This window comes from Heteronotia binoei, chromosome 1 (assembly GCF_032191835.1).
Source record: "Heteronotia binoei isolate CCM8104 ecotype False Entrance Well chromosome 1, APGP_CSIRO_Hbin_v1, whole genome shotgun sequence".
In the NCBI taxonomy this organism is placed as follows: Eukaryota; Metazoa; Chordata; class Lepidosauria; order Squamata; family Gekkonidae; genus Heteronotia; species Heteronotia binoei.
The window spans coordinates 175,515,933-175,543,774 of NC_083223.1; the positions used below are offsets into that span (position 1 = coordinate 175,515,933).

The 27,842-nt window shown below is 42.0% G+C and overlaps 1 protein-coding gene across 2 annotated transcripts in view; it reads left to right on the forward strand.

The window, feature by feature from the left end:
• The first annotated feature begins 3,557 nt into the window (after positions 1–3,557).
• Positions 3,558–27,842, forward strand: part of ABCC10 (ATP binding cassette subfamily C member 10) — a 47,181-nt gene continuing 22,896 nt past the window's right edge. The window contains exons 1-12 of one of the 2 annotated variants that reach the window (XM_060244386.1): positions 3,558–3,631; positions 5,635–5,830; positions 6,824–8,192; positions 8,861–9,088; positions 12,828–12,984; positions 13,683–13,822; positions 13,966–14,045; positions 15,724–15,895; positions 18,602–18,700; positions 18,905–19,094; positions 20,794–20,871; positions 25,449–25,631. In XM_060244386.1, coding sequence (XP_060100369.1) covers positions 5,670–5,830; positions 6,824–8,192; positions 8,861–9,088; positions 12,828–12,984; positions 13,683–13,822; positions 13,966–14,045; positions 15,724–15,895; positions 18,602–18,700; positions 18,905–19,094; positions 20,794–20,871; positions 25,449–25,631 — 2,857 coding nt within the window. In that variant the 5' untranslated portion in view covers positions 3,558–3,631; positions 5,635–5,669. Of the gene's footprint in view, positions 3,632–5,634; positions 5,831–6,823; positions 8,193–8,860; positions 9,089–12,827; positions 12,985–13,682; positions 13,823–13,965; positions 14,046–15,723; positions 15,896–18,601; positions 18,701–18,904; positions 19,095–20,793; positions 20,872–25,448; positions 25,632–27,842 lie in introns of those variants that run through there. The other variant, XM_060244387.1, reaches the window with a different exon arrangement.

The window sequence follows — 27,842 nt, forward strand, 5'->3', positions numbered from 1 at the left end:
ATATGACTGAGAACTATTGCATATTTTGATGTAAAGGGCATGTTCCCCTTGTTCACCCTGCAGGAAATACATAAAGCCTGAGGAGGCATGGGTCGCCGACATCAAATGTGGCTCCATAGACTTGCACATGCAATTCATATCACTGAGCATTTGAAAATGTGTTTTGCATTCTTGTATTCATGCTACAACAAATGCCAGAATGAGCAAGTGCCAACCCCCCCCCTAGAAAATACTTTCACTATAATCTTATTGCTTTCTATATTTTATTATTTTGTGAGTTGACTTAGATGTTTAATACAGAAATAATGCATGGGAATCTTCTAAATAAAGCATTTAAAATAATAAAATATGAATCTGCCTTCCTATTAAAAAATGCTTAGACTGAAGCTGTAAAGAAGGAGTTTGAATTACTCTAAAACTATGGGGGGAGGAATTATCTATCGATAGTATATGAGGAAAATGTTAATTCCCCTTACTCAGCTTCACTCTGTATCTTTCTCCCGCCTTTCTAAGTCTAAATTACATGTTGTTGGTGGATCTGATAGTGGATGAAAGGGTACCCAGTTTTTACTGAACACTCTGACATGTTCTCAAAATTCATGGATTTAATTTTGAACATGGAAGCATTCAAACAAGGAAAATCTTATGGCATCTGCTGTGAGAAGTCCACCATAAAAACTTAATTCTGCTGAATGTATAAATGTGCCTAAGACTAGTTCATCTGTACATGTTGGATTTCTTTACAAATGAAGGGTGTTTGTAAAAATCTTTTTAGTTGTTTTATTGTCTGTTTGAGAGCTTAGATTCAGGTGGTTATTCAGGTTGGTCTGAAGCAGCAGAACAAAGTTTGAGTCCAGCGGCATCTTTAAGATGGACCCTGTTGAGAACTGTTTTTATGAATATTCATTTAAGATGCTCAGTGATTGTTTTTGCTGTTTGTAATGGGTTGTTTAGTATTTATTTTCAATGGTCTTCTGGCACTGTGTTTTTATTATAAAGCCATCTCAAGCAAGTCTCTGCAGAGGTGTAATAAGTCATTTAAATAATCAATACATTTATGTACACCAGATTTCTGTTCACCTGTTGACTGGCAGCTAACTGTGTTAACTGATTCCCATTGGAGAGAGAATGTTAATGGTGATAGTAGTTTCTATATGAGAATTATCGTGTGATAATGCAGTCATCAAGTGAAAAGTACATATCTGTAAACCAGTCAATATTGAAGAATATGAGAAGACTCCCTTTTCCATTCTCAAGACCGTATTATCAGAAATGCCAAAGAGGTCCACTTCCATATAATCTTGCGCCTTTCAGTTGGGGACAATATACCGTAATTAAAAAAAAAAAATCATTCCTGCAAGCCAACCTTCCCTTATTATTGCACACAAGGCGCCTGTAAAGGGTCTTCCCTGACAGCAGCGGCCGCTAGCGGGAAAGGAAGGTGCTTCTGGCCCGGAAGCAAAGAACCCGGTTTGAAGCGCCGGTTCCTCGTGCGATAAGCAGATGATAAGTGGGCTGAAACCAAATTCCTGCTTTAGAAGGAGCCAGGTGAAGGCTATCGCTGCTTTTTCGCCCCTTATCCTTTGTATCTCTTGCATCTGCCTCTCTGCGGTGAAAATCAACGTCTTATTCCCGCCGCACGCGAAGAGAAACCTCCTCAAGTTATGTGGGAGAAAGAGAAGGAGCATATGTAATGCGCTTGAGCGGTCTGTCAGTTTAAATGTCGTATTCTTATAAAGAATTGGATGGCAAGGCAATAGTTGTTTTAAGCCTAATATTGAAAATGACATCCTCGCTGTATTACCCCTGGATTCCATTGGGGGATAACTTAAGAAGAGCTGAGATGGTGGCAAGGCAGCGAATATTTCTGAATAATTTGGGGATGTCGTTTCGGTTGAGTCTTATAATGTGATTTTTGCAGTCAGGGTCTGGGACCTGGGAAGAACAAACAGAAGTCTTCTGACATTAGCGAGTTTTTGTTCCAGCATGAGCTAGAGCGGCCAAACTGTGGCTCTTTTACACATATTGTGTGGCTCCTGGAGGAACTTAATGCAGGCTTACTCTCAAGTAAACATGCTTAGCATCTGGACCTCAATCAGCCTCTGAGTGCTGACCCACACTAGGCAACTATTTCTGCCTTGTGTGAAGTGGGGAACGAGGGGGAAATAGGCAGGCTTGCAAACTTCTCTCCACCACCACAGAGGTCCCGAAGACCTAGAGCAGGGAAAGAGACTGCAAGAGCCAAGAGAGCCACTGGAAGGAGGGATGGAATTAAAGATGGTGGCACAGGGTTCCCCCTTAGTTTTATAGCTCTTGTAGGAGCTGTATTTACTAAATTTGGTGTCAAAGCAAAGAGCGATGTATAATAATGCAAACTGTGGTCAGTGCTTTATATGGTGCATGTGTGTTTCCTTCTCCCACTGGTGCCAAAAATAATTCCCTAACCTTTCCCTGTTGGTCTTATGGGGACTGCTGTTCCCAGCTTAAAAAATAAAAATAAAAACTCGCCTTCTAGCATGGTCATGTTGTAAAGTGCATGCCTATGTATTTTATCTTTCAGTTCCAAGAAAGTAGTAAGAGTTTTTAAAGATGTGTGTAATATTTGTTCATGTCTTGCTGCTCTCAAACATCTGCCGTTTATTCCTTGTGGCTCTTACGTCAAGCAAGATGGCCACCTTTGAGCCGAAATCTATTTTGTCAAAGGTTGCTACCAGGAAAGTGCAGGAGTGTTTCTGTCACTAGAGACTCCAGCAACCATTACCCCCCTCCTCCCTGATTGGGAGACAGAAGCATTTTATGCAGGCTGAGCCCCAATAGTCTGGAAGGATCATAGTAGGCATACATATATATATAATATATTATATATATATATATATATATATATATATATATATATATATATATATATATATATATATATATATATTCAGAATTATATCCCGCCCTCCCCTGATGGACTCAGGGTGGCTAACAACAGTTAAATAGTCTGAAATATTTCTATGCCATGCTCAAAAGCGCCGTAATACTTAATGAAAGCAGTAGCTGGAAATATTAAACCTGGGAAGATTATAATAATGTAACACTTGAGAAAACATTTGTGTGAAACTTTCAAATCTGGGCAAATACCATCAAGATATTTTGCTTGGGGGGAAAAGGCTAAAATGAAATGAAGGGCTTTATACGTTCGTGTGCATGTTGCAAGTGTGTTGGCAAGATTTTCTTGTGTGTTGCCAGATTCACATATTTTCAGAGTTAATGGTTCAGTCATTTTATTTCACTGATTTTTGAAATATTTCGTTGTGAATTTATTTTAATAGGCTGGTAGATATGTTTATATATTTAGAAAAAATGTATGCTGCCTTTCCAGGAACCTTTCCAAATGATTTACATGATGATGATGTTGTTAAAGAATATTAGTTAAAATCCAGCATTAAAAATCTAGCCTGGCATAAAAGCATAGACCATAAAATTAATTGTCAGATAGGAATTGCATTTCTACTTTAAGCAAATATTAGCTTTCTGTTTTGCAAATAATTATGCATTCCATCCTCTGTGCAGGTTCATGGCCCGCTGTATGCATGCAGCAGTATTCTGAAGTGGTAGGAAAAGACCATATTGGTTTGGATTACAGGTGGGGATCAGATTCTTTTCTTTTGGTATTTTTATATTTTGTGTGTGTGCACACACATGCATGCACGTGCAAGTCATGGTGACCTCTGGTGATTGACCCCTACTGGAGACCTGGAAGATATTCACAGAGGTGACTGAATAAAGCCTGCCCCTGTCCTCCTGACTGCTGGAATTTTAAGGAGGTTTCCCATTCAAGTACTTGCCGAAGCTTGGAGAAACGTCGACTGCGGGGTGACATGATAGAGGTTTACAAGATTATGTATGGAATGGAGAAGGTAGAGAAAGAAGTACTTGTCTCCCTTTCTCACAATACAAGAACTCGTGGGCATTCAATGAAATTGCTGAGCAGTTGGGTTAGAATGGATAAAAGGGTGATTAACATGTGGAATTCACTGCCGCAGGAGGTGGTGGCGGCTACAAGCATAGCCAGCTTCAAGAGGGGGTTAGATTAAAATATGGAGCAGAGATCTATCAGTGGCTATTAGCCACAGTGTGTGTATGTGTATACACACACACACACACACACATATATATATATATACACATATATATATATATAAATTATTGGCCACTGTGTGATACAGAGTGTTGGACTGGAAGGGCCGTTGGCCTGATCCAACATGGCTTCTCTTATGTTCTTAAAGTCGACCCTGATTAGCTTCTGAGATCTTATGGGATCAGGCTTGCCTGGGCTATCTGGGTCAGGGCAGGGGATCACATTCTTAAATGGTCCCCTGTGTTTAAAAAAATTGACAAGGAGATGTTACCACTGTAAGGGCAGAATTTCTTTGAGTTTTTTTAATCAAAGTGCATTAAAACTGATTCTCTTTTGCCTTCTGAAGTGGTCCAGCTCATGTTAATGTATGCATATGCCAGGCCTATAAGATGTGGCCACATGGAAGCTGCTTTAAATGATTTGCCTAGGATAAATGCTACCTCTTATGAGCCTTTGATGCACAATAGCTCTCTCTGCAGGATGGATTGTTTTCACTATGCTACTATGCCCTCCAAAATATTTTTGTGTAAGCACAGTCAAAAACAGCTGATTCTTGTAAGTTATGCTCTTATTTCAATATGCAATGTTACCATTTGAATATCTCAATAAACTTATTTTGAAACTGTAAAAAAAAAACCCAGTAAAACCAGCTGATTCTAATTCATAGCTGGAGCACACAAATAGCTTATCCTGTTGAAACAACCCCCCATGTGGAGCAATTAATGTGACCTCTGTGCTGTGGTTACAAGTATATGTAGGATATCCCAAATTCAATCCCCAGGACCTCCAGGTAAGGGCTTTTTAGTTATAGACAATGGGAAGATGTTTCTCTGGTGGGTACTTTATAGAACTCTTGCCAGTCAGAGTAGGTGGTACTGCCTTAGATGGACCAATTATAGTGTTTTCGTATGGACCCAGAAACGCAATGAACTGACTGAGGAATGCCTTGAAACAACTTAAATAGGAACAGCAACTAAAGCACCTTACACAGTAGTCTCTAAATCTTGCTCTAGAGCAAACTAATTCTCAATTCCTTAACATTATTCAGTATAAGGGAATATAAGGGAATGTCTCATTGTAAATTCTGTCATAACCATGATCAGACTCCTTTTCGCATTCATCGATTTTTACTATTTTTAGTTCTCAAAATCACATATTTTTATTTAATTTAGAGAGTATTCATGGCTCACTAATAACTGAAGTTGATGCTTCTCTTTTTGTTACGAAACACTGTTTCCTGTCCTCTTTTTACAGAAAATGATCACATAAGGTATTTTGTTGATGAAATGAGTTTGGAATTAATTCACAATCTTTTTTTTTTTTGCAGCAGAAGTAGTAGTTTGATAATAGAATTATTTTGCTGTTTTGCATTTCAGTTTGCAGTCCTTTTCTATGAAGCAGAAGGAAATTCAGTGATAAAAAAGGTTTTACTTTTCATTCAAAGAATTTTCCCACCGGGGCAGTTTTTCTTTCCATACCTGATTTTGTTGTTGTTGTTTTTTCCTTAGAAACTCGTAGCTGTTGCCCTTGGCCTGAGAGGAGGATGGAGGAAATTTTGGCTGATCTGTGTGCAAGGAGTCGGATAGATCCGCTTCCTGTATGGGAACATGGCAATATTGGACATTGTTTCAACCAGCTGATTCTAAATGCTTTTCCTCATGCAATCTTAGCTATTGTCAGTGCCTGCTACATAGGAACACCAAGGTATTAATGACACTCCAGATATGTGAGCTAAATCCCACATACAGTTAGGCACATATATTTTAACACACACTTTGTATATCACAGATTCAGGTGGGTAGCCATGTTGGTCTGAAGCAGGAGAACAAAGTTTGAGTCCAGTGGTGCCTTTAAGATATCTGAAGAAGTGTGTGTGCATATGAAAGCTTATACCTTGAATAAAACTTTGTTGGTCTTAAAGGTGCCATTGGATTCAAACTTTTTCTTTTGTATGTCACAGAATTTGTGATAGGAATATCCCATTCACTGTAAGTGAGGTTGCATTTATGGGCCATGATTTATGTTGAGAAATAACACATGCTCCTTGAAATATCTCTTGGGTAGTCCTAGCAGTTTGTTTGGCTTTCTAACTGCTAAGGTTGTAATCCTGAAAGCATATACTCATGAGCAAGTCCCATTGAAACATGTAAGATTTTGTTGCACAATTTATTCTATGACAGTTTATAGGAATAAATCATCTAGTCCAGCCCCCTGCACAATGCAGAAACTTCACAAATACCTCCTCCCCGCCCCCCATCAATATCCCCAGTGATGCCTGCATCATGCCCAGAAGATGACAAAAATCTCCAGGATCTCTGGCCAAACTGGCCTGGAGAAAAATTGCTTACTGACCCCAAAGTGTTTATCAGCATTTCCCTGGGCATGTAAGAAAGAGCCACAAGAACTAAGCATTGATACAGCCCTTCCTGCCCACCTTCACTTGATCTGCCTAATTCACAGAATTGTAAGCATGAATGTTTGCAGAGTCTAATCTTTCATATTTTCTAATGAACAAATCTGCAAGCATATCAGATACCTCAACTATGGCCTGAAACAGTATGGTAATTTTTGCATACACCCCAAAAGTTAACAGACTGGGAAATGAGATATAGAGTTGTCCAAGACTAACTGGTGAAAGGACATTAAAAAAAGGGATGAGAGGCTCCGATCTAAAATGTGCTGTTCTCTTTTTGCTAGGTCTTTGGATTCTGAGAATGTCCACAGACCTGGTTGGAAATGCAGGATTGCTGCATCTTTTATCCTTTTTGGCTTATCTGTCCTAGACATAATTCCAGTAGCCATATGGCAACGAGAATTTGGTTCCTTGTACCTAGAAGTATTGGCAAGCAGTGTAGCCACACTGGCATGGCTTACTCATAGCTTGGCACTGCTTGCTCTCTACAGGTCTCCACGTAGTTTCACCCGTGGTCCTGCAACACTGCTGATTCTTGCCTTCTTTCCATTTCCCTCCCTCATTATCACTCTGGTGTGGCGCTGTCAGACTGAGATGGACATTCAGCACCTCCAACCTGGCACTGTCTTCAGAGTGTCTATCCTCTGCCTGCAGCTGACCACACTGGTTTTCTACATAATTGGATACATTATACCCATGTCTAGAAGGCATGACTTTTTCTGTATCAATGATTCTTGGCAGCATGAGCCTCTTACGACAAACTCAGGGATTTCTGTACCCGCATGGCAGGGAGTGGCAGAGGATGGAGAGAGCTGGCTCTCACGTTTCTCCTATGCTTGGATGAATCCTCTTATGAAGCGTGGCTATCAGTGGATGTTAAATCGACCTCAGGATATCTATCAGCTACCTCGACGACTCCAGGCAGTTAGAGTCTGTGAATGCTTCTTCTCTTGCTGGCAGAAAAAGGCAGCTTTCAGACAAGATGTTGAAGAGACTACATCTTCCACAAACCGATTATTTGCCAAAAGTGATGGATTCTCATCACCAGAGCATCGTCAGAATATTCAAAAACATGTGAATCTCCTATCGGTCTTGCATGCAACTTTTGGGTTGCACTATTATTCCTTGGGCCTTCTCAAGCTGGCTGGCAGTCTGCTGGCATTCTCAGGGCCCCTGCTCCTAAACCTGCTGGTGAGTTTTATGGAATTGCACCAAGAACCTCTTAGCCATGGAGTGCTATATGCACTAGGACTCTTTGCTGGTTCATTCTTGGGTGCCATCATGAGGAATCAGTTCAATTATGAGGTAAACAAGATGATGCTGATGGTGCGCACAGCAGTTATCTCTGCTGTCTACAAGAAGGCTATCAGGGTGAGTGGCAGTAGCCTGGCTAGCTTCACCACCGGGGAGATTGTCAACTTTATGAGCACTGACACTGATCGGTTGGTCAATTTCTGCCTCAGTTTCCATGAGCTGTGGAGTCTTCCTTTCCAGTTTGCCATCACTCTCTACCTCCTATACCAGCAGGTAGGCATAGCCTTCTTTGGAGGGCTGGCTCTAGCTCTGCTGCTTGTTCCCATTAATAAAGTTATTGCCAATCGGATCATGGAGAACAACAAGGAGATGCTGAAGCACAAGGACACACGTGTCAAGGTGAGGTGGGGCTATTGTGCATTTCCAAAGCTCACTGTTGATTTTTCCTGGAATAGCTATGTGTTGAATTTTTTTAGGTATTTGTGACAGTGAACTTGTATAATGGAGTCTGCATGATTTACCTATTAGTAGTGAGCTAACAGTACTGGTCAATCACCAATGCAATACTGTGCAACAGAAATAAAAGGCAGAATCATACTCCCTTTTTTTGTAACAAAGATGGACCTGTTATAGCTTTCTACAAAATATATTACACATGTTGAAACAGCAGGTGTGAGTGCTCTGGACCCAGTCCCAACTTGTGTACAATCACTTCCTTGTGAGCATGGGATCAGCTACAGACTCTCACTCCCCCGCGCACTTGCCCCACCATCTTAGGGTCCCAGTTTTGCACACTAAGGTGGCTAGGAAAGGAGCATGGTCGGCTTTAAAACTTAGTTGGATTCTTCAGAGAATCTGAATACAATTTATTTGGGAGCCACTGGGCTACAGCAATTTAATAGAAATGCTCCAGTCATTGTTGTGCACACTGATATGACATCATAAAAGAAGGGAGCATGATTCAGATTTTCTCTCTAGTATGTAATTTATGGCCTGACCTAACTTTGGAGTTTGTGTTAAGAGAGAGATGCCTATGTCTCTTATGTTGTACTGTCTGCTGCTTACAGCTGATGACAGAGTTCTTGTGTGGCGTGCGAGTGATTAAGTTCTATACCTGGGAGCAGCATTTTGGTGCTAGAGTGTATGCATGCCGAGCCAAAGAGCTGAAAACTCTACAAGCTATCAAATACTTGGATGCTGTGTGTGTCTATCTCTGGGCAGCACTACCTGTGGTTGTCTCCATCCTCATCTTCATCACGTATGTTCTGTTGGGACATCAGCTCTCTGCTACCAAGGTAGGAGATGCGGCTGTTCTAGGACACTTCTACTTGGGTTACACATCAAGATACTTCAGAAAGCATTTGAAAATGGCTTCCCATGTGATATTTTGGAAATTGTGATTACTTGTGTTTGAAAGTGTACAGCCATGCCAAACAAGCAAAACAATAATTGTTTGAAATAATTCCTTTCTCAAGACTTTGTAACAGTGAAACCCATCGCTTAACTCATATGGTAAATGCAGCTGCTACAGGAAGTTAAATGCAGCTTCTACATGAAATTAGTCTAGTGGCTAGCTTTAACATAACCATAGCTTCATTGCCAGCTTGGTGTAATGGTTAAAAGCAGTGGACTCTAATCTGGAAAATGGGTTTGATTCCCCACTCCTCCATGTGCAGCTGCTGGTGTGACCTTGGGTCAGTCACAAGTTCTCTCAGAACAGTTCTCAAAAGAGCTCTTAGCCCCACCTACATCACAAGGTATCTGTTGTGGGGAGAGGAAGGAGACTGAAAGCTGCTCTGAGACTCCCAAGTGAAGGGTGGGGTATAAATCCAGTCTTCTCCTCCTCCTCCTTTTCCAGTTATAGAATATGACATATAGGACAGAATGTGACATTCTCTAAATATCTGCCTTCTCCGCATAAAACAGATATTTCTAGCACTTGTGTTTGCAACATATAAAAAAAGGTAAAGGTAGTCCCCTGTCAAGCACTGAGTTATTACTAACCCATGGAGTGACATCACATCACAATGTTTTCTTGGCAGACTTTTTATGGGGTGGTTTATCATTGCCTTCCCCAGCAAGCTGGGTACTCATTTTACCTACTTCGAAAGGATGGAAGGCTGAGTCAACCTTGAGCTGGGTACCTGAACCAAGTTTCTGCCAGGATCAAATTCAGGTTGTGAGCTGAGCTTGGACTGTAGTACTTCAGCTTACCACTCTGCTATGGGACTCCTTTGTTTTTGTTTTTTTTTAAACATGATAAGTTTATTGAAAATTCTAAGTTATATATAAGAGCTGCTCTGAGACTTTTCGGAGTGGAGGGCGGGATATAAATCCAATATCTTCTTCTTCAATATATAGAACTTTGTTAAATTAAGTAGTATCAAGTGGATTGATTTTGCACATCACAAAATTCTACATGACATATACACCATCTCAGTTTATCTGCTCTTATTCATACTCTAAGAAACAATAGGTTTTCAGAGGCCAGAAATTAACATCTCTATGCCCTACACAACTAACTATCCTACATCATCTCATTTGGGTACCAGCCCCCCTTCTTGCTCTAGTCCCACTCACCTTCTTGTTCTTTGGCCCCATAGCCATTGCCATTGCCAATAGTAAACTCTATTGTGGAATCGAATCAATGTACTTTGCATTGTTCTGAACACAGAATTTGGGTGTCCTTGCTGTGAAATGTGCATATTTTTCAGTAGAGAGAACACATAGTATATTCTGTTGAGCTATCTGTGTTTGAAATGCTTCTGGGACCATAAAAGTCATCCTGGATCAGACCAGTGGTCCATTTACGCTGTGATCACACTCACCAAATAATGCACTTTCCAATCCACTTTCAATGAACTTTCCAACTGGATTTTACTGTGTGGGTACTAACAAAATCCAGATTGAAAGTGCATTATTTAGTGCATGTGATCACAACCTTAGTCTGGCATTCTGTCTCACACTGTGGCTAACCAGCTGGCCTTGAGGGCCAACACAAAAGGATAGAGACCATAGCCTCCTCCCTCCCCAAACACACCCAGGGCTTTTTTTTTCTGGAAGAGCACAGTGGGATGGAGTTCCAGAACTCTTACTTGAAACAAAATTCTCAAAAAAAAATTTAAAACTTCATGAGGGACATGCGTGTGTTTCTTCTTCATCTCCCTCTTGAGAATTCTGGCATCTCTTTAAAAAAAAAAAAAAAAAAAAGCCCTGCACACACCAGATACGGAGTGCTGGTATTCAGAGGTTTATTGTCTCTGAATGTAGTGGTTCTCTTTAGTCATTATTACTGGTGTACTCCATCAGTCTGTTTTAGGCTTGTCAGATCGGTTTTGGAAAATACCTGGAGACTTTGGGGGTGGATCTGGCAGAGAGTGGGATTGGAGGAGTGGAGGGGCCTCAGCATGGTACAATGTCATAGAGTCCACCCTTCAAAGCAGCCATTTTCTCCAGGGGAGCTGATCTCTGCCAGTTGGAGATCAGTTGTAAAAGCGGGAGATCATCCAACATTTCATTCTTGGACATGGTGCTTGAGTGGGTGGAGGCTATACAACTTCAGATGACCTTGGAGGATGCAGCTTATCTAGAGACATTTTCTGGCCTGATAGGTCTTTAGAAGTCCTGAATAGTGTCTGGGGAACATAATGGTATGCATGAGGGCTAGTAAACTGAAGCTTAGATCAGGCTACATTAAGGTACTTATTGTTCAATAACAAAGCCACTTGAGGACTGAGAAGTCAGCCTATCCTGAAGGGAGTTGCACTCCCCCAGAAGAATAGGCTGCTGGGGAATCCTGACTACAGTTGGAGATTCAGACTTTTAAAGCCTTATGTGGCCTGGGACCTACATACCTGTAGGACTGTCTCTCCCCTTACGAGCCCCAGAGGCCATTATGATTGGCCAACCAACATCTATCCCTGGCCCAAAGGATGTCTGATTTGCCTTGACCAGTGCCAGGGCCTTTTTGGCCCTGGCCCCAACCTGATGGAATCAGCTCCCCAAGGAGATTCAGCCCCTACCGGATCTACTACCATTCTGGAGAGCCTGCAAAACGGAGCTGTTCCACCAGGCTTTTGGCTGAGGCAGGCAGGCATCCTTACACCATCTAATTGGCCTCCCTGCACTGACTGCATCCTGTGTCTCAATCTGTGAATGATATTTATATCATTGGCGCCACATTTCATTCTTATTTAATGGTTTTAACTGTTTAATTCTTAACTGTTTTATGGTGTGATTTTAACTGTTTTATTGTATTGTAATCTGCTCTGAGTCCATCTTGGGAAAGGGCAGGCTATAAATTTGCAAAATAAAATAAAATAAATTATCTCCATGACGTGCTGCACCTTTTAATCAGCTTCAGCTGGTATTATAGCTCCAACTATTTCTTGAGAAAGTGTGATCTGGCCACAGTTTTCCATGCTATGATCACATACAGTTATTACATCCACCTGTCACTTCTTGCCTTACTTTCCTTTAGCTGACAGGTGGCATCTACATTTTCTAATTTATAAATCAAATTACATTGGCCATTGTATTTTCAACTACTTTCCTAATAATTCCTATCATGGAATTTGCCACACATTGAATTGACATTTTTTGTAGCTACCCACCATGATTCCAAGATCTCTTTACTCCTAGCTATCACCAGACCCCATCAGCATATATTTAAGATTAGGATGCTTTTCTCCAGTATGCATCACCTTGCACTCATTTATTTGCTATGTCGTTGCCTTGGAAGTTCCTCTTGGAGCTCTTCACAACCCACATGGTTTTCACCATCATGAATAATTTGGTATCATTTGCAAACTTGGTCGTTACAGTGCTCAGCCTCAGTTTCATGCCATTTATGAACAAATTAAATGGCACCAGTCCTTGTGGTATCTATCCCCACTGAATACTTTCTTCTGTTGTGAGAATTGTCCATCTCTACGCTTTGGTTCCTATTTAACTAATTGTGCTAAAATGCTACTTTGTTTATTAGGCCTCACATGTCTGTGCTGAATCCCATTAGTTTTTCTGTCTTAACCACAGGTATTCACAGCCTTGGCACTTGTTGGGATGCTCATTCTTCCTCTCAATAATTTTCCCTGGGTGCTGAATGGTATCTTAGAAGCCAAAGTATCTCTGGATCGAATCCAACACTTCCTTGAACTCAAAGACCAGGTTTTGGATGCTTACTACAGCACAGGTATGGAAGCCAGAGGAAATGAAGTGAATAAGCAGTTGGGTTGGGTCATCAGAATAGGAACAGAGCTACTTTGTGTTCATAAGGATGACCCATGAGAGGAGCAATAGGATGCTCTGGGTTTTGTGGAGTTTTTCAAATATTGCTTTGACATTCTTACAATGTCATTACTGTTTGAATATTAGTGTTGCCTTTTTGTGGCTTTTGTTTAATGTTCTGTTTTTGGTATGATGTTCCATGGAAACTGCCTCAAAGATGCTTTGGAGAGTGTGGCATGGAACTATAGCATAGAAACACAAGTCCTATGTCTATAGACTTCCAAATTGGCAGTAGAGCCTTCTGTTCACTTTGCCCAGGATGGCAGGTCTCTGTTCTCACAGGATTGCCATGCTCATCTCTCTCAGCTGTTCTTTCTTGTCTGTCCACCTTTGAGAGTATTGCTGTGGGTATTACTCCTAAGTATTTTTCAAACCTGAGCTTATTGACCTCAGCTGAATGGAATAGAAGGCAGATGAAAAGTTATTACTGTAAATGAGATGTGCTAGAGCTCAGTGTTATCTGCATAGCCTATTTTTGGAGACTGCTGTTGGATCTGTCTGGTTGACCCAGGAAGCACGCTGTACCATTCACAAATCCCAAATGCACCGCTTGGCCTTTGGAAAGATTAACTGTAGCTATGCCACTTTTCTTTTCCGTTGCAGCTGGCCCCTCTGACCCATCTTCTGCCCTGGAAATGCACCATTCTACCTTTTCTTGGTCACCATCAAGCAAGGATGGTGCTGAACAACATGGGCCTAAGGGAAGTCTGCAGCTATTTATTGAGGATCTTATGGTGGCAAAGGTGAGCAAGGAAGCACACTGGTATGGGGAAGAGCATTAACCAGGTCACTTCATGCAAAAAGTTGTGAGGAGTCAAAGATTCTGGATGAATTGTAAAACTTGGGATTCAACAGTAAAAGTGCTGGTGCTTCTTTCATTCTATAGGGCAAATTGGTGGGAGTTGCTGGGAAGGTTGGATGTGGGAAGAGCACTTTGCTTGCAGCTATCACTGGAGAACTCAACAGGTAAATAATACCTGCTCTCTTTCATGATTCCATTGGCTAAATTTTAGGCTTAATTTGAATTAGGACTCACCAGATCTTATTTTTATTGCTAGGGATAGGACCTAGAAATATGTATTAAGACCTGGGTTCAAATTCAGGTGGCCAGCTGACTAGAGAAAAAAAATGTCCTGTCACTTAATAAAGGCTTAATTTGTAGAAATAGGCAAATGAAGCTTTTTCTGTCATGGAGGTGAACAACATCTGGCCAATAACATCCCATTGAGTCTCTGTCACAGGCAAAGCTGGCTTGCCCACTAGGCAAACTAGGCATTTGCCTAGGGCGTTGGGAGAGGGTCACTGAATTGGGCTCTCCCTCCCTCCCCGCACCCAAGACAAATGCCTAGTTTGCATTTCCCCCATGGCACCATCACCATGCCGCCTCCTCCCTCCCTTCTTCCCTTCTGCAGCATTGCACTCCACCGCTGCCCCCCCATGCACTCAGAGGAGCGCCACTAGAATCTTCTCTACCCTTTTAGACATGGCCCAGGCATCTCCACACTCTCTCTTGAGAGAGCACTCAATGAAGCTTCACTCCCACCTCGGAACCACCAGAAGTGAGGGGGTACAAAGCTGCATCAAGCACTCACTCAAGTGAGAGTGTAGAGATGCTTGGGCCATGTCTAAAAGGGTAGGGGCGATTCTAGCAGTGCTCCTCTGAGTGCTCCAGGGGGTGGGTGAGAGGGCATTGGAGCATGGTGCCACAGAAGGGAAGGGAGGGGGAGGGGAGCGGCAACCCGACCTGAGGTGTGTGCGTGCGCCTAGGGCCCCCAGTGGCGGGGGATGGCAGACAGTGAGTCTGCCTGGGGCGCCACATCCCTGGTCTCAGGGACACTTTTTTCCTCCAGGTTTTTGGCAAATATATGAACATATGAAGCTGCCTTATACTGAATCAGACCTTTGGTCGATCAAAGTCAGTATTGTCTTTTCAGACTGGCAGCGGCTCTCCAGGGTCTCAAGCTGAGGTTTTTCACACCTATTTGCCTGGACCCTTTTTTGGAGATGCCAGGGATTGAACCTGGGACCTTCTGCTTCCCAAGCAGATGCTCTACCACTGAGCCACCATCCCTCCCCAAACCTACTTCAAATTTCTATTTAGCCATAATGTCCACTGGATGACTGGGCCAGTCACTTGCTCTCAACTTACCTCACAGTGTTATTGTGAAGATAAAATGGAGGAGTATGTCAGCCTCCCTGATGAGCTCTTTGGAGGATGAGTGAGAAAAATGTGATAGGTAGTGAAATGGATCCAGCTATCATTCTAAGAGCCTTCCTCCAGCTTAAGGAACCTTCCTCCAATTTAAATCACTTAGGTGGGAGGAAGAAGGATCCTGAGACTGGAGGAAGACTTCAAACTTTGTTCATTGATGGGATAGCGGTAGGATAGTGATGGGATAGAGGTAGAATCTACTCCAATGCTTCCAAGCATTTACAGAATATCTTTTTCTTCACATTGCTGAGGTTTAAGGACATGGATTCCTGGTGAGGCAGCATGGCTTTGGGCATGGAAGTTTAGTTCAGCACCAGCCTTTGTAGAAATACAGTACTGGTTACACTTGTTTTCCTAAACACACTCTAATGAAACAAATCTGTAGGGTATTTTGTGTCCTCATCCTGATGCTTGTCTACTGGATTCTTGCAGTCAAGGTGAGCTGTTTTACATTGGAGATCTGGAAAGCGGATTTGGTTTAGCCACACAGGAGCCCTGGATCCAGTTTACTAGCATCCGTGAAAACATTCTCTTTGGGAAAGAATATGATGCCAGATTTTACCAGGAAGTAGTGGAAGCCTGTGCTCTGTCTGATGACTTGAATGTAAGAGCCCTACAATGAAAAAATTTTTTTAGTGAATCCATGCAGTGTAGGTGAGGAGGACTGCTCCTGACTGTAGGAGATGGGGGCAAGAACACATAAAGCTGCCTTATACTGAATCAGATTGTTGGTCTCTAAAGCCAGTATTGTCTACTCTAGGTGGGAACAGCTCTCTAGAGTATCAGGTTGAGTTTTTCACATCATCTGCTTACCTGATTGTTTTAACTGTAGATGCCAGGATTGGACCTGGAACCTTCTACATGCAAAGCATATATTCTACGACTAAGCCACAGTCCCCCACCTTGCAGGGTATGGTCAACACAGTATGTAATCAAGGATGGTGCATCTTCTATAGTTTGAAGTGGTCCTCACCCACTCTGTATGGATTGATTTATCTTTGGTTATTGTTTCAAACTGACTTCTCTTTATAACATTTTTTCACACTTATCTGTCTATCTGCTTGTAACTCTTGAGTGTAAGTAACTGCTGCAGATGCGTCAGGTGACTAACTCTAACTCATTAAAGCTTATTCTGCAGTAAATGTTGTTAGTCCTTGAGGTTCTTCTGTTTTATTTTCTGTATTATGTATGTATATTTCTGTACATAGCTTCCCCCACCCAAAGAAAGCCTGTTCTGTTTAAGCCACTATTTAATTCAGTTAACCTGCCTCACTGACTGATTGAGACTTAAGCGCAGATAACTTTCTTTTGAAGTGGCCTTTTAAATTAACTACACCATTTTATTTAGGGAGGGGTCATGATTTTGAGAGACAGCGATTTTGAAAAACATAAAATGGAAATACCACAGTATTTTATTTATTTATAAGCAGTCAAAAGCATAGAAGTCAGTAAGTTGAAAAAACAACTATCATTTATAATCATCAGTAAATAAATTGTGACTAATAACATTTTCTGTCTATAAAATTATTAAACAGATCTTATGTTGTTGCATATAAATTATTTATATACTTTAGTTTTGGTCCGGTATGCATATAATTGCATTTTCATTCCTAACATTTCTGACCTTAGATCATTGTAAGTATAAACATTATAAACATACGTTGCTCAGTTCTATCTCTTAGTCCTTTTGGGTTTTATCATTTTATTCTTATTTTAGTCTTTAACACTTTCTAGCCTAATTTTGATCAATATATGCAAAAAATACATTCCATTTTTCTTGAGACTCAGATTCTGGTCTGTTGTGCAAGTAAGATGTTTGGTTTGCCATTGTCATGTAGTCAGTTAATTTATTTTTCCAATTGATCAATTCTGAGCATATTTCCGCTTTCAGTTTAGAAGCATATACCACTCTTGCCACCATCACCATATATCTAAATAGTTCATTATGAATTTTTGGTACATTTGATGGTAATATATTTAAAAGCATATTTTTGATTCACCAGGAAAGTTAGCTTTTAATATCTTTTGTATCTCTTTGTGGATCTTTGGCTTTGTTGCAAGACCACCACAAATGATAGAAGGTTGAATCTGTACTCTTGCATTTCCAACCGCTGGCATTGTAACTCTTGTTTGCTTTTGCAGTTTCTTTGGGTATGATGTACCATCTAATGAACATTTTATACTAGTTCTCCCTTAGCGTTTGGGATTCAGTGAACTTGATTTCTTTTGTCCTTAAGTTTTCCCACTGACATAGTAATATTCTCTCCAAAGTTCTTCATCTATTTGATCATACAGTCCTTCACTTGTTCTGTTTCTGTGTTGCATTGTGATAGCATTTTGTATATTTTTCCTAATAGATGTTTTAGATCACCTGTGATCATTTGTTCATAAGCCATTTTCTGTCATAAATGGCCTCCTTTTGCTATTAATTGCATTTTATATGGCAGCCATTGGATGATCTTTCCTTCACTTTGTATATCTTGCCAATATTTTATTCTTCCATGTCTTGTCATGGGATCATGTTAGGTGATCATTTTTTTTCCTGGTAATTGCTTCACAGTAGACATTGATTGGAACTGTCAGTGGAGAGGTAGGTGGGCTTATTCTGTTTTTGCATTGAAACCATATTCTCAGCAATCCATCTCTCACTGCATGACTACCATCTTGTTTTTGAATAGCTTTTAATGACTTAGATGCATATGTAATTGTGATTTTGTTCCTTAGTATCCACTATTTCCAATTTAAAATTCCTCTCATCTAGATTTATAATCCATTCTGATATCCAAGCTTGGTAGAGGTCATGATTTTTGAGAGAGAAGCATCTTTCTTGCAGTGTATGTTGACTTGGTCTAATGCTCATTCTGAGATCTGAAGCTTGAACAGAGCTGGAAAAAAAAGAAAACGCTTTTTACTTCAAGCTTATAACATTATCCTGTGAGCAGTGGTCACCTCACATTCCATGCCTAAGCATTGTGATACCAAGAGTGCCTCCAGGTGCCACACAGTGGGATGGTGTCTGTTTCCCTCCCTTTCATAGATTTGGAAGAAAATCCAGAACTTGTACATAGCCTGATTCTTAGCAATGCTGGATAATGTGTAATCCTTTGGGGTTCTTTGCAGACATTTAGCAGTGTCCATGGTGACTGGCATTACAGCTGTGAATCACTTGGGAGTCCTGGTTCCTACTTTTCCATCTCTTCTTGTTTCTGTACAGTTCTGGATAGGGTAAACTGTGTACAAAAAAAGTTTTTATTAAGATGGCATGAGGCAGAATGATATGCTGTTGCATTTATTTATTTTGTCTGTTTAGATTTTACCTGCTGGTGATCAGACAGAAGTAGGTGAGAATGGAGTGACCCTCAGCGGGGGACAGAAAGCTCGAATTGCACTTGCTAGAGCTGTGTACCAGGTAAATAAAGGACTGGGTCAGCAGGAGAAGAGAGCAAGATACAAAACTGATACCAAGAGAACATAAAGATCTCCAAGGGTCTTCCTGAAGAGTCAGTGGGTTCTGCTCTTGAGAGTAATAATTGGAAGGAAAAGGGATATTTTCTGTTGATTTCTTACCATCCTTTTGCAATACTGGCTACATCTGTGTTATTGTTTTCTTTAGGAAAAGGACATGTACCTTCTTGATGACCCACTGGCAGCTGTCGATGCAGATGTAGCCAATCACCTTATGCAAAAGTGTATTCTAGGAATTCTTAGAAACAAGACTAGGATTCTTTGCACTCACAGAACCGAGTTTTTAGAAAATGCGGATATTGTATTGCTGATGGACAGTGGGAGAATACTCAAGACAGGTATAACCTTGTGCCTTCTGTTGCTTTTGTTTCTCTCTCTGCCCACCCCCCCCCAGTCAAGTTTGGGTTCTGGCTTGTCACCTTAGAGTGGGAATTATTCACAGGGTGAAGGAGATGGCTGTTTTCATATCAAGTAGGTAGTATTTTATGGGGTCAACTGAGAAGTTGAAACAGCCTAGGAGTGAGTCATGCTGAGTAGCCCCTGCAGTGCTGTGAGCCTCTTCAGTGCGGTAATTGAAAGTTTTGAAGAGGTTATGATTTAATTAATCAACTTCAGTGGATCAATTGTTTTTAATGTATTTGTTTTCTTATTAATATCAATTTTTTACTGGTGCCACTTTTGGGTCCTGTTGGTTTTGTGGCCAGTTACAAATACAATATGTTAAAGTTTGAATGGAAACTTAGAAAATAAGGTTTAAAGCAATCAGAATTAATTGGGAACTGGTATATAAGGGACAAGGGAGGACAGAATGATGCAGATGAACAAACCAGGTTATGGAGAAGGAAACTGCTGTATGAATAAAGCAGAGGAGGATTCCAAATAGGTATTCATGGAGTGAGAAAGGGCAAGAGTTGAACAGAAATTTTACAAGACTGGAACGGTTGATGGGGTGTGAACTGGCAGAGACTGACCAAGAGAAAGATCTTGGGGTCGTAGTAGATAACTCACTGAAAATGTCAAGACAGTGTGCATTTGCAATAAAAAAGGCCAATGCCATGCTGGGAATTATTAGGAAGGGAATTGAAAACAAATCAGCCAGTATCATAATGCCCCTGTGTAAATCGATGGTGCGGTCTCATTTGGAGTACTGTGTGCAGTTCTGGTCGCCGCACCTCAAAAAGGATATTATAGCATTGGAGAAAGTCCAGAAAAGAACAACTAGAATGATTAAAGGGCTGGAACACTTTCCCTATGAAGAAAGGTTGAAACGCTTGGGACTCTTTAGCTTGGAGAAATGTCGACTGGAGAAATGTCGACTCTTTAGCTTGGAGAAATGGTGACATGATAGAGGTTTACAAGTTAATGCATGGGATGGAGAAAGTAGAGAAAGAGGTACTTTTCTCCCTTTCTCACAATACAAGAACTCGTGGGCATTCGATGAAATTGCTGAGCAGACAGGTTAAAACGGATAAAAGGAAGTACTTCTTCACCCAAAGGGTGATTAACATGTGGAATTCACTGCCACAGGAGGTGGTGGCGGCCATAAGCATGGCCACCTTCAAGAGGGGTTTAGATAAAAATATGGAGCAGAGGTCCATCAGTGGCTATTAGCCATAGTGTGTGTGTGTATATATAAAAAATTTTTGGCCACTGTGTGACACAGAGTGTTGGACTGGATGGGCCATTGGCCTGATCCAACATGGCTTCTCTTATGTTCTTATGTTGGTATACAGAGAAATAATGCCACTGAGCTGGATCCAAACTTTGGCTTTCTTTAACAGAAGAACTTCTGTCAAGGGATCAGAACCTTTCTGCCTCCCTATTGTGGCCCACTGAGCTCCCCAGGAACGTCATTTTTGGGGAGGTCAACAGGCTGTATTGGAAGGAAGAGACAGAAAAGTTATGTCTTTCATTTAACAGAAAATTTAGTTTGAGTCCAGCCCAGAATCTGAAGCCTCAGGTAGGTGATACAGAACTGCAGCTGACATATTTTCTGATAGCTTCTGCAAAACATAGTTGTGCTCTTATTTTTTCTAGGAACCCCAGCTGAGATTCTGCCACTGATAGAAGCAGCCCCTAAGCTTACGGAGACAGACAAGAGAAAGAAGGACAAAAGTCAGTATCTTAGTACCTTCAGAAGTACATTGGTATGACTGAATGGAATCAAGGACAGTTGGGCAAAAATTCAGGAGAGATGTGGACTCCTGCACTGGGAAATGCCCAGCCTCCAAAGAACTGTGCATGTGCTAAGTGCCATCAAGTCATATCCAACTTATGGCGACCTTATCATTAACACCCATTTTTAGGTCCTGCAAACTGTGGCTGTGGCTTCCTTTATGGAGTAAATCCATCTTATGTTGGGTCTTCCTCTTTTCCTGCTGCCTTCAACTTTTCCTAGCATTGTTATCTTTTCCAGTGACTCTTATCTTCTCATAATGAGACGAAAGTACAGTAACCTCAGTTTTATCATTTCAGCTTCTATGGAGAATTCACGTTTGATTTGATATAATTTATTTTTCTTTTTGGTGATTCACAGTATCTGGAAAACTCCAGCACCATCTCTTCTTTATTTTGTCCTGTTTTCATATTGTATTTCCATATTGATCTTTCAGCATGCCTAACTGTGCTTTAAATTTCCCTTTGATGTTTTGGATCTTATGGAACTGATGGTTTGTACACAGTCAGCTCCTGGTTTTGTTTTAGCAGAGAGAATAGAGTTTCTCCTTCTGCTTTCAGCGATGTAATCTATTTGATTTCTGGCCGTCTGGTGATGTCCACATATGCAGTCATTTGTTAGATTGCCTGAAACAAGTTTGCAATAAGTAGCTTGTTGTCAACAGAACAGGGCCGGATCTAGGGGGGACAGAGGGGGGTGCTTGCCCCAGGCGCCAATGGAGAGGGGGGCACCAAATTGGGTATGGAGTCCATTGTATTCTAAGACCATAAGACAGAATTGATCAAAAGGGGGCGTCATTTTTTAATTTTGCCCCCCCCCCTCAAAAAAATGTAGATCCGGTCCTGCAACAGAATTCTATGGGTTGCTCTCCTGCTTCATTTCATGCTCCTAGCCCAAGTCTTCCATCAGTATTTAATTCTGCTTTGTTTCCTTCTTTTGCATTCCAGTCACCTGTGATTATCAGCACGTCTTAGTTTAGGTGTGTGATCAATTCCTTCCTGGACAATTGCATAAAAGCTTTCAATTTTTTCCTTATCAGTACCTGTAGTTGGGGCATAAACTCAATTGATGGTTATATTTATAGGCTTTCCATGAAGTCTGATTGATATTATTCAATCAGACTTTGCATTGTAGCCCTTGACTTTTATTTATTTATTAATTTCATTTATATCCCGCCCTCCCCCACCTTGGCAGGCTCAGGGCGGCTAACAACATTCCATAAAAACATACAGTAGTAAATAAAACCTTAGATTTACAATATAAAACAATAAGACATTAAAACATTAAATTAAAACCAATCCAGTAAATACAGTTATACTGCGGTATAGATCTTTAGACCGCATTGGCGGATCCTTGATTACCGATTTTCTTAGCAGTCCGAATGTGCTAGTTTAAAAAGGGTGGTCTTGCAGGCCCTGTGGAACTGTTCAACTGTGCTACATCTCACTTGCCTATTACAGCATTTGTTCAGAGTTTGTCAATCCCCAAGTAAAATACTTCATAATTTTTTTACTGAAAATGTCCTAATACAGTCCACTTTAGTCACTCACTTCCAGGATTGCAATGTTTAAACATTCAATTTCTTGTTATGATTTTGATCTTACCTTGATAAATACTTCTCATGTTCTGCATTCCTACTATGTGCATCAAATAGCTTTAGACTTTCCTTTTGCATCAAAAACTAAATGCTCTTTTGGCTTTAGTCCAGTTGTGTCATTTAGTCTAATTGCATCATTAAGAACAACACTAGTCATAGTTGTCCTCAGCTCTTCCCTGCAGCTCATGGCAGAAAGAGCAGATTCATAACATGAAGGGATGACATTGCTAGGGGAAAGGACAATTTTGCAGCGCTTTGTCACTGTTTTCCCTTTTTAGTTTAACTGAATAAATCATAAAATGGTGTGCTGTTGGCAGAGCAGGGTGTGTGCATGGACCTTCTTACTAGGCAGCAGTGATGTTGCCAGCATAACCAATAGATCCTCTTGATATCATGACAGATGCATCCCATAAACACTGAATAATGTATTCATATGCTGCCAGGGGGATAGAGAGATATTCCCAGCAGCAAAATATTACCATTTAAATACTGAAAACTCCATAAACCTGCGACAGAAGTACATCCTTGACAACATATGCCTGAATTTGCAATATAATGGTGCAATGAATTGCACTAAAAAAGCTTGTCTAGAATGGACTGTGATTACTAGCAACTAATTTAGAAGTAGAGAGTTGATACTTCGTGTATTTACCGAAGGCAAGTTATATTCTCCCTAAGAGGCAGAGGACATCTTGGGTGTTTCCCACCATCCAATCAGGGAGGCGGTAATCTTAAAGTCGTCTTCTTCCTGTGGCTGTGGGAACCACCCCTTGCTCAGTTCCTTTCCTGCCTCGACAGGGAGAGCAAGCTGTTAGGATAGGCTCCTATCCTTTTTTCTATTAACTTCTATGTAAAAATTTGTTTTAAAAAAATTATATATACACACACACACACACACCCCTTCCTCTTTTACCTTCCGTTTGTTAACTAACTCCTACTTCCCCCACTCTTCTCCTTTCTCCTCTTGTTCTTCCATTTCCTTCCTCACCTTCTGAGGGGGAACTGCGTTGCGGCGGCCTAGAGCCTCAGGAAAGAAGCTGCAGCGCAAAGAGGAGACCGAATGGCGTCCCGCCCAAGAGACGACTTCCTGGAAGACTGCCCCGCGTCAGACGCTTGGTGTGGGGCCGATCATGGGAAGCCTTCCAGAGCCGGCAGGACCAACAGGTTTGCGGTGGCTACCGGCAACGTGCCCTGTAGGGGCAAACCGCGAACGAGCAGAAGAAAACGGCGCTGGTCTTCCTCAGCTACATAAGAGGCGCATGGTTCAGATATCTATACAAGAGAAGTGACAAACTATACGGCTATACAAGAGAAGGTGGTGTCAAAGAAAGGGTGTGGATCCCTTACATTCTACAATCCCAAAGATTCTCCAATTTCTCCAGGACGGTCTTCATTCCGGTCTGAAACCGGCTACCCTTCGGCGTCAGGTTGCAGCTCTGTCTTCCGTGCTTCAGCAGGTGGATGAGGTTAATTTGTCATCCCATCCTCATATTCAACGTTTTCTTAGAGGGGCTTCTCTGAGTTCTCCTCCACAAGTTCATCATTTTCCTACCTTGCTATTTAATCCAGTGCTCTCGGCATTAACTAACCCACCATTTGAACCTCTAATGTCGGTTCCATTGAAAATGATGTGTACGAAGACTATTTTTCTGGTGGCAGTAACATCGGCTAGAAGGGTTTCCGAGCTCGGAGCTCTATCTGTTAAAAGGGACCTGTGTGTCTTTCACAAGGACAAGGTTGTTCTCTACCCGGACCCTACCTTTCAGCCGAAGGTTTCTTCTAAATTTCACAGAAGCCAAGAGATTAATTTGCCATCCTTTTGCCCGGATCCCAAGCACCACAAGGAGCGCGCATGGCATACTCTAGATGTGCGTAGGGCAATCAAGATTTACCTGATCAGAACAGAATTTCTTCGTAAGTCCAATTCTATGTTTATCAACATAGCAGCTCCCAGGTTGGGTCAGAAGATGTCCAGATCAGCCATCAGTTATGCCATAAAACAGTGCATAGCAGAGGCATACAAGGCACTGCATCTCAAGGTACCCCTAGGGATTACTGCTCATTCGACCAGAAGTGCGGCGACCAATGCGGCCTTTGACAAGAACACCTCTGTCGAAGAAGTGTGTAAGGCAGCTACGTGGTCTTCCATTTCCACATTTGTATGCCACTACAAATTGAACGCATATGCCTCGGCAGATGGAGCATTTGGCAGACGAATCTTGCAGCACGTACTGCCTGAATAGGGCAATCCCCCCCCCATGACTAACATACTGCTCTGGGAGCACCCAAGATGTCCTCTGCCTCTTAGGGAGAGCAACCCTTGGCACTTTCCGTGAGGGGTCCTTCTCCTAAGAGGATAGGAGGACATCTTGCCCTCCCTTCTATCGCCCTATCTGTTGAAAATACTTCTCTTTGCACTTATTCTAATGCTTACTGTTCCAGGTACTGTTACCTATTCCCAACGTTAACGTTGGTAGTCAGGCCCCTGGGTTATCTGTTTACTAGTTGGCTTATCGTTAGTTTTTTCTGAGTGGTTCTATATGACAGTTCTTTTACTGCTTCTTGGAGTCACCCCAACTGAGCAAGGGGTGGTTCCCACAGCCACAGGAAGAGGAAGACTTTAAGATTCCTGCCTCCCTGATTGGATGGTGGGAAACATCCAAGATGTCCTCCTATCCTCTTAGGAGAAGGACCCCTCACGGTAAGTGCCAAGGGTCATTCCCAGGAGGCACTGGGGAAGGTTCTGGGGGGAAGGAATGGTGTCTGGATGTGTTTGGTATCCACATTAAAGCTTGGCTTGGACTGTATTATAAAACAAAGAGACGCATTGCACAGATTCCAAAGGAATCTCCCTACTCTGATCCAACAGGGAGCTCTGCTTGCATCCTGTGACCTGCAGTTCTGTTTCTCTTTTCAAAGCTCCTACAGAAGACGTCCAAGAGGAGGATATAGAGCCTGAAGAAGAGCAACCGAACTGCTTTCTCAAGCAAGAGGAAGAGAAGAAAGAAGGGGCAGTGGCCTTCCATGTCTATAGAGCATATTGGCTGGCTGTGGGCAGCTGCCTAGCATTGTCTGTCCTCCTCTCTCTGCTCTTGATGCAAGGTAGACACTAGTTATTGCTTTTGCTTTTCTCGGGTTTTCTGCTAGATCCTATAAATTCTACATTCTGTTCAGATGGATTACCTTTAAAAGGACTTTTTGGAAACCAGAATTGGTTCAGAAAATATCAACCAAGTTATCAATTGAGACTTTTCCAACCCAACATATGTTACAATGTCTCAGGGCTGTAGCCACAGGGGTGGGGGGCCTGTAGGGGCACTGCCCCCTGACTTCCAGGCAGGGCCCCCTGACCTCCAAGGGGGCCCTCCAGGGTCACAACCTGCTTTCTTTTCTTTTTTTGCCATGGCTGAGCCAGCAAGTCACCATCAGCAGCAGCCAGAGCTGGGAGTGCTGAGCAGAGCACAGTGCACTGCAGCAGCAAAAGCAGCAGGTGGAGAGGAGGGAGGTGGCGGAAACCATGTGGAATGGGCCAGGGAGGGGGGACGGATGGAGCTGCTGGCTGCAAAGTGCTGGGGTGGGAAGAGGAAGGTGGAAGGAAACCCCCCTGCTTGCATACAAGGTTCTTGACTCCAAAGTTTTATGATTGGCTGCCTGGACTTGGCTACATTCAGAGCCTCCAGCTTTTGCCCCTATCCCAGAAAGCTTCTGAGAAGCAGGAAGCCCCACAATGAAAGGAAAAGGGTGCCCCCTGACTTTTAAAATCCTGGCTTTGGCCCTGGAGTGTCTACACTGGCTTCCAGCCTATTTCCAGGTACAATTCCATGTACTAAGCCCAGGGTTTTTTTCTGGAAAAAGAGGTGCCAGAACTCTCAAGCGGGAAATGAAGGGAGAACACACACAGGATTCTTTGAAACAAGATTATTTTCATGCACTACAGTCTTACCTCTACTTTAAAGCAGTTTCCAAACTTTAGACATGTCACCAAATTCCGCAGTTCTTTTTTGGTCTTGCTTTTGGTGCCAAATGGTGACCTTGAAGCAACCATGTTTTAACATACTGGATCAAAGACTGTTAAGGAAGGTCCAACAAAGACTGTTGAGGGAGGTCCCCTTTCACACTCATTGGAGGAAATACCTATTGTATTGAGAGTGTGCCAATCCAAGACAGTTCCTTGAGCATTTCTTCTCGGAATGGCTTGAATGGCTGCTGTCAGGGAAGAAAAGCCTCTGTCGGGTGGGCTGCAGCTGATTTTCTCTCTGCTACCCAAACTTACCCCAGTCTTTCCCCAGACTCGCAGCCTGTGCCTCACCCTTGGCAAGAGCAACAAGTCCCCTGTGCTGTCAGGCTGCTTCCCTGCTCACCTGAAGCTGCTACTGGGCATCTACTCATTTAAAACTTATTTTTTATGTATTAAGTTTGATTTGTTGTGACTTCACAAGTGACATCATGCTTCCCTGGTGCCCCTCAGGAACTTTTAAACATTTTTTGAGAATTTTGTTTCCACAAAGAGGTTCTGGAACTCTGTTCTGTCTCATTGCTCCAGGAAAAAAGCCCTGACTGTGCTAACAGAATACAAATTGGAAAAATACATTCTCACTGTGGGATTTGATAGGCATCCTCCTTTGTGCAATGTTAAAACAAGTCTTATGAGGACTGTGATCTTTTGAAATTGCAGTCCTGAGAAGATGACAATCACTTGGAATTTCAGATGAATCTCCTTTGAAGAAGTATATGTACAAAATAGGTTACCAACAGGGACTTGAGAATTTCAAGAAGTTTATTTATAAGAATTATACAACATGAGCACTGTGCTCATGTTGTATAATTTTGCACAGAAATAGCACAATTTATTTGCATTTCAAAGGCTTTCTCTGAATGTACACACAAGAATACTATATCCAGGGCTTTTTTTGAGCAGGAACGCACAGGAACACAGTTCCAGCTGGTTGGTTGTCAGGGTGTGTGGCCTAATCTGCACTCTGCTGGGCTTTTTCTACAAAAAAAGCCCTGTGTGAAACAATGTTGATGTCAAGAGTGTGGCCTAATATACAAATGAGTTCCGGCTGGGCTTTTTCTACAAAAAAAGCCCTGACTATATCTAATAGCAAATCTGTCTAGATAGCCACATCTGCATAATGGTGCCAGCCACACCACTGGGTGCTTGGGGGGGCACAGTGGGAGGGCTTCTAGTGTCCTGGCCCCACTGGTGGACCTCCTGATGGCACTTGGGGTTTTTTGGCCACTGTGTGACAGAGATTGGATGGGCCATTGGCCTGATCCAACATGGCTTTTATGTTCTTACAAACCCAGTTT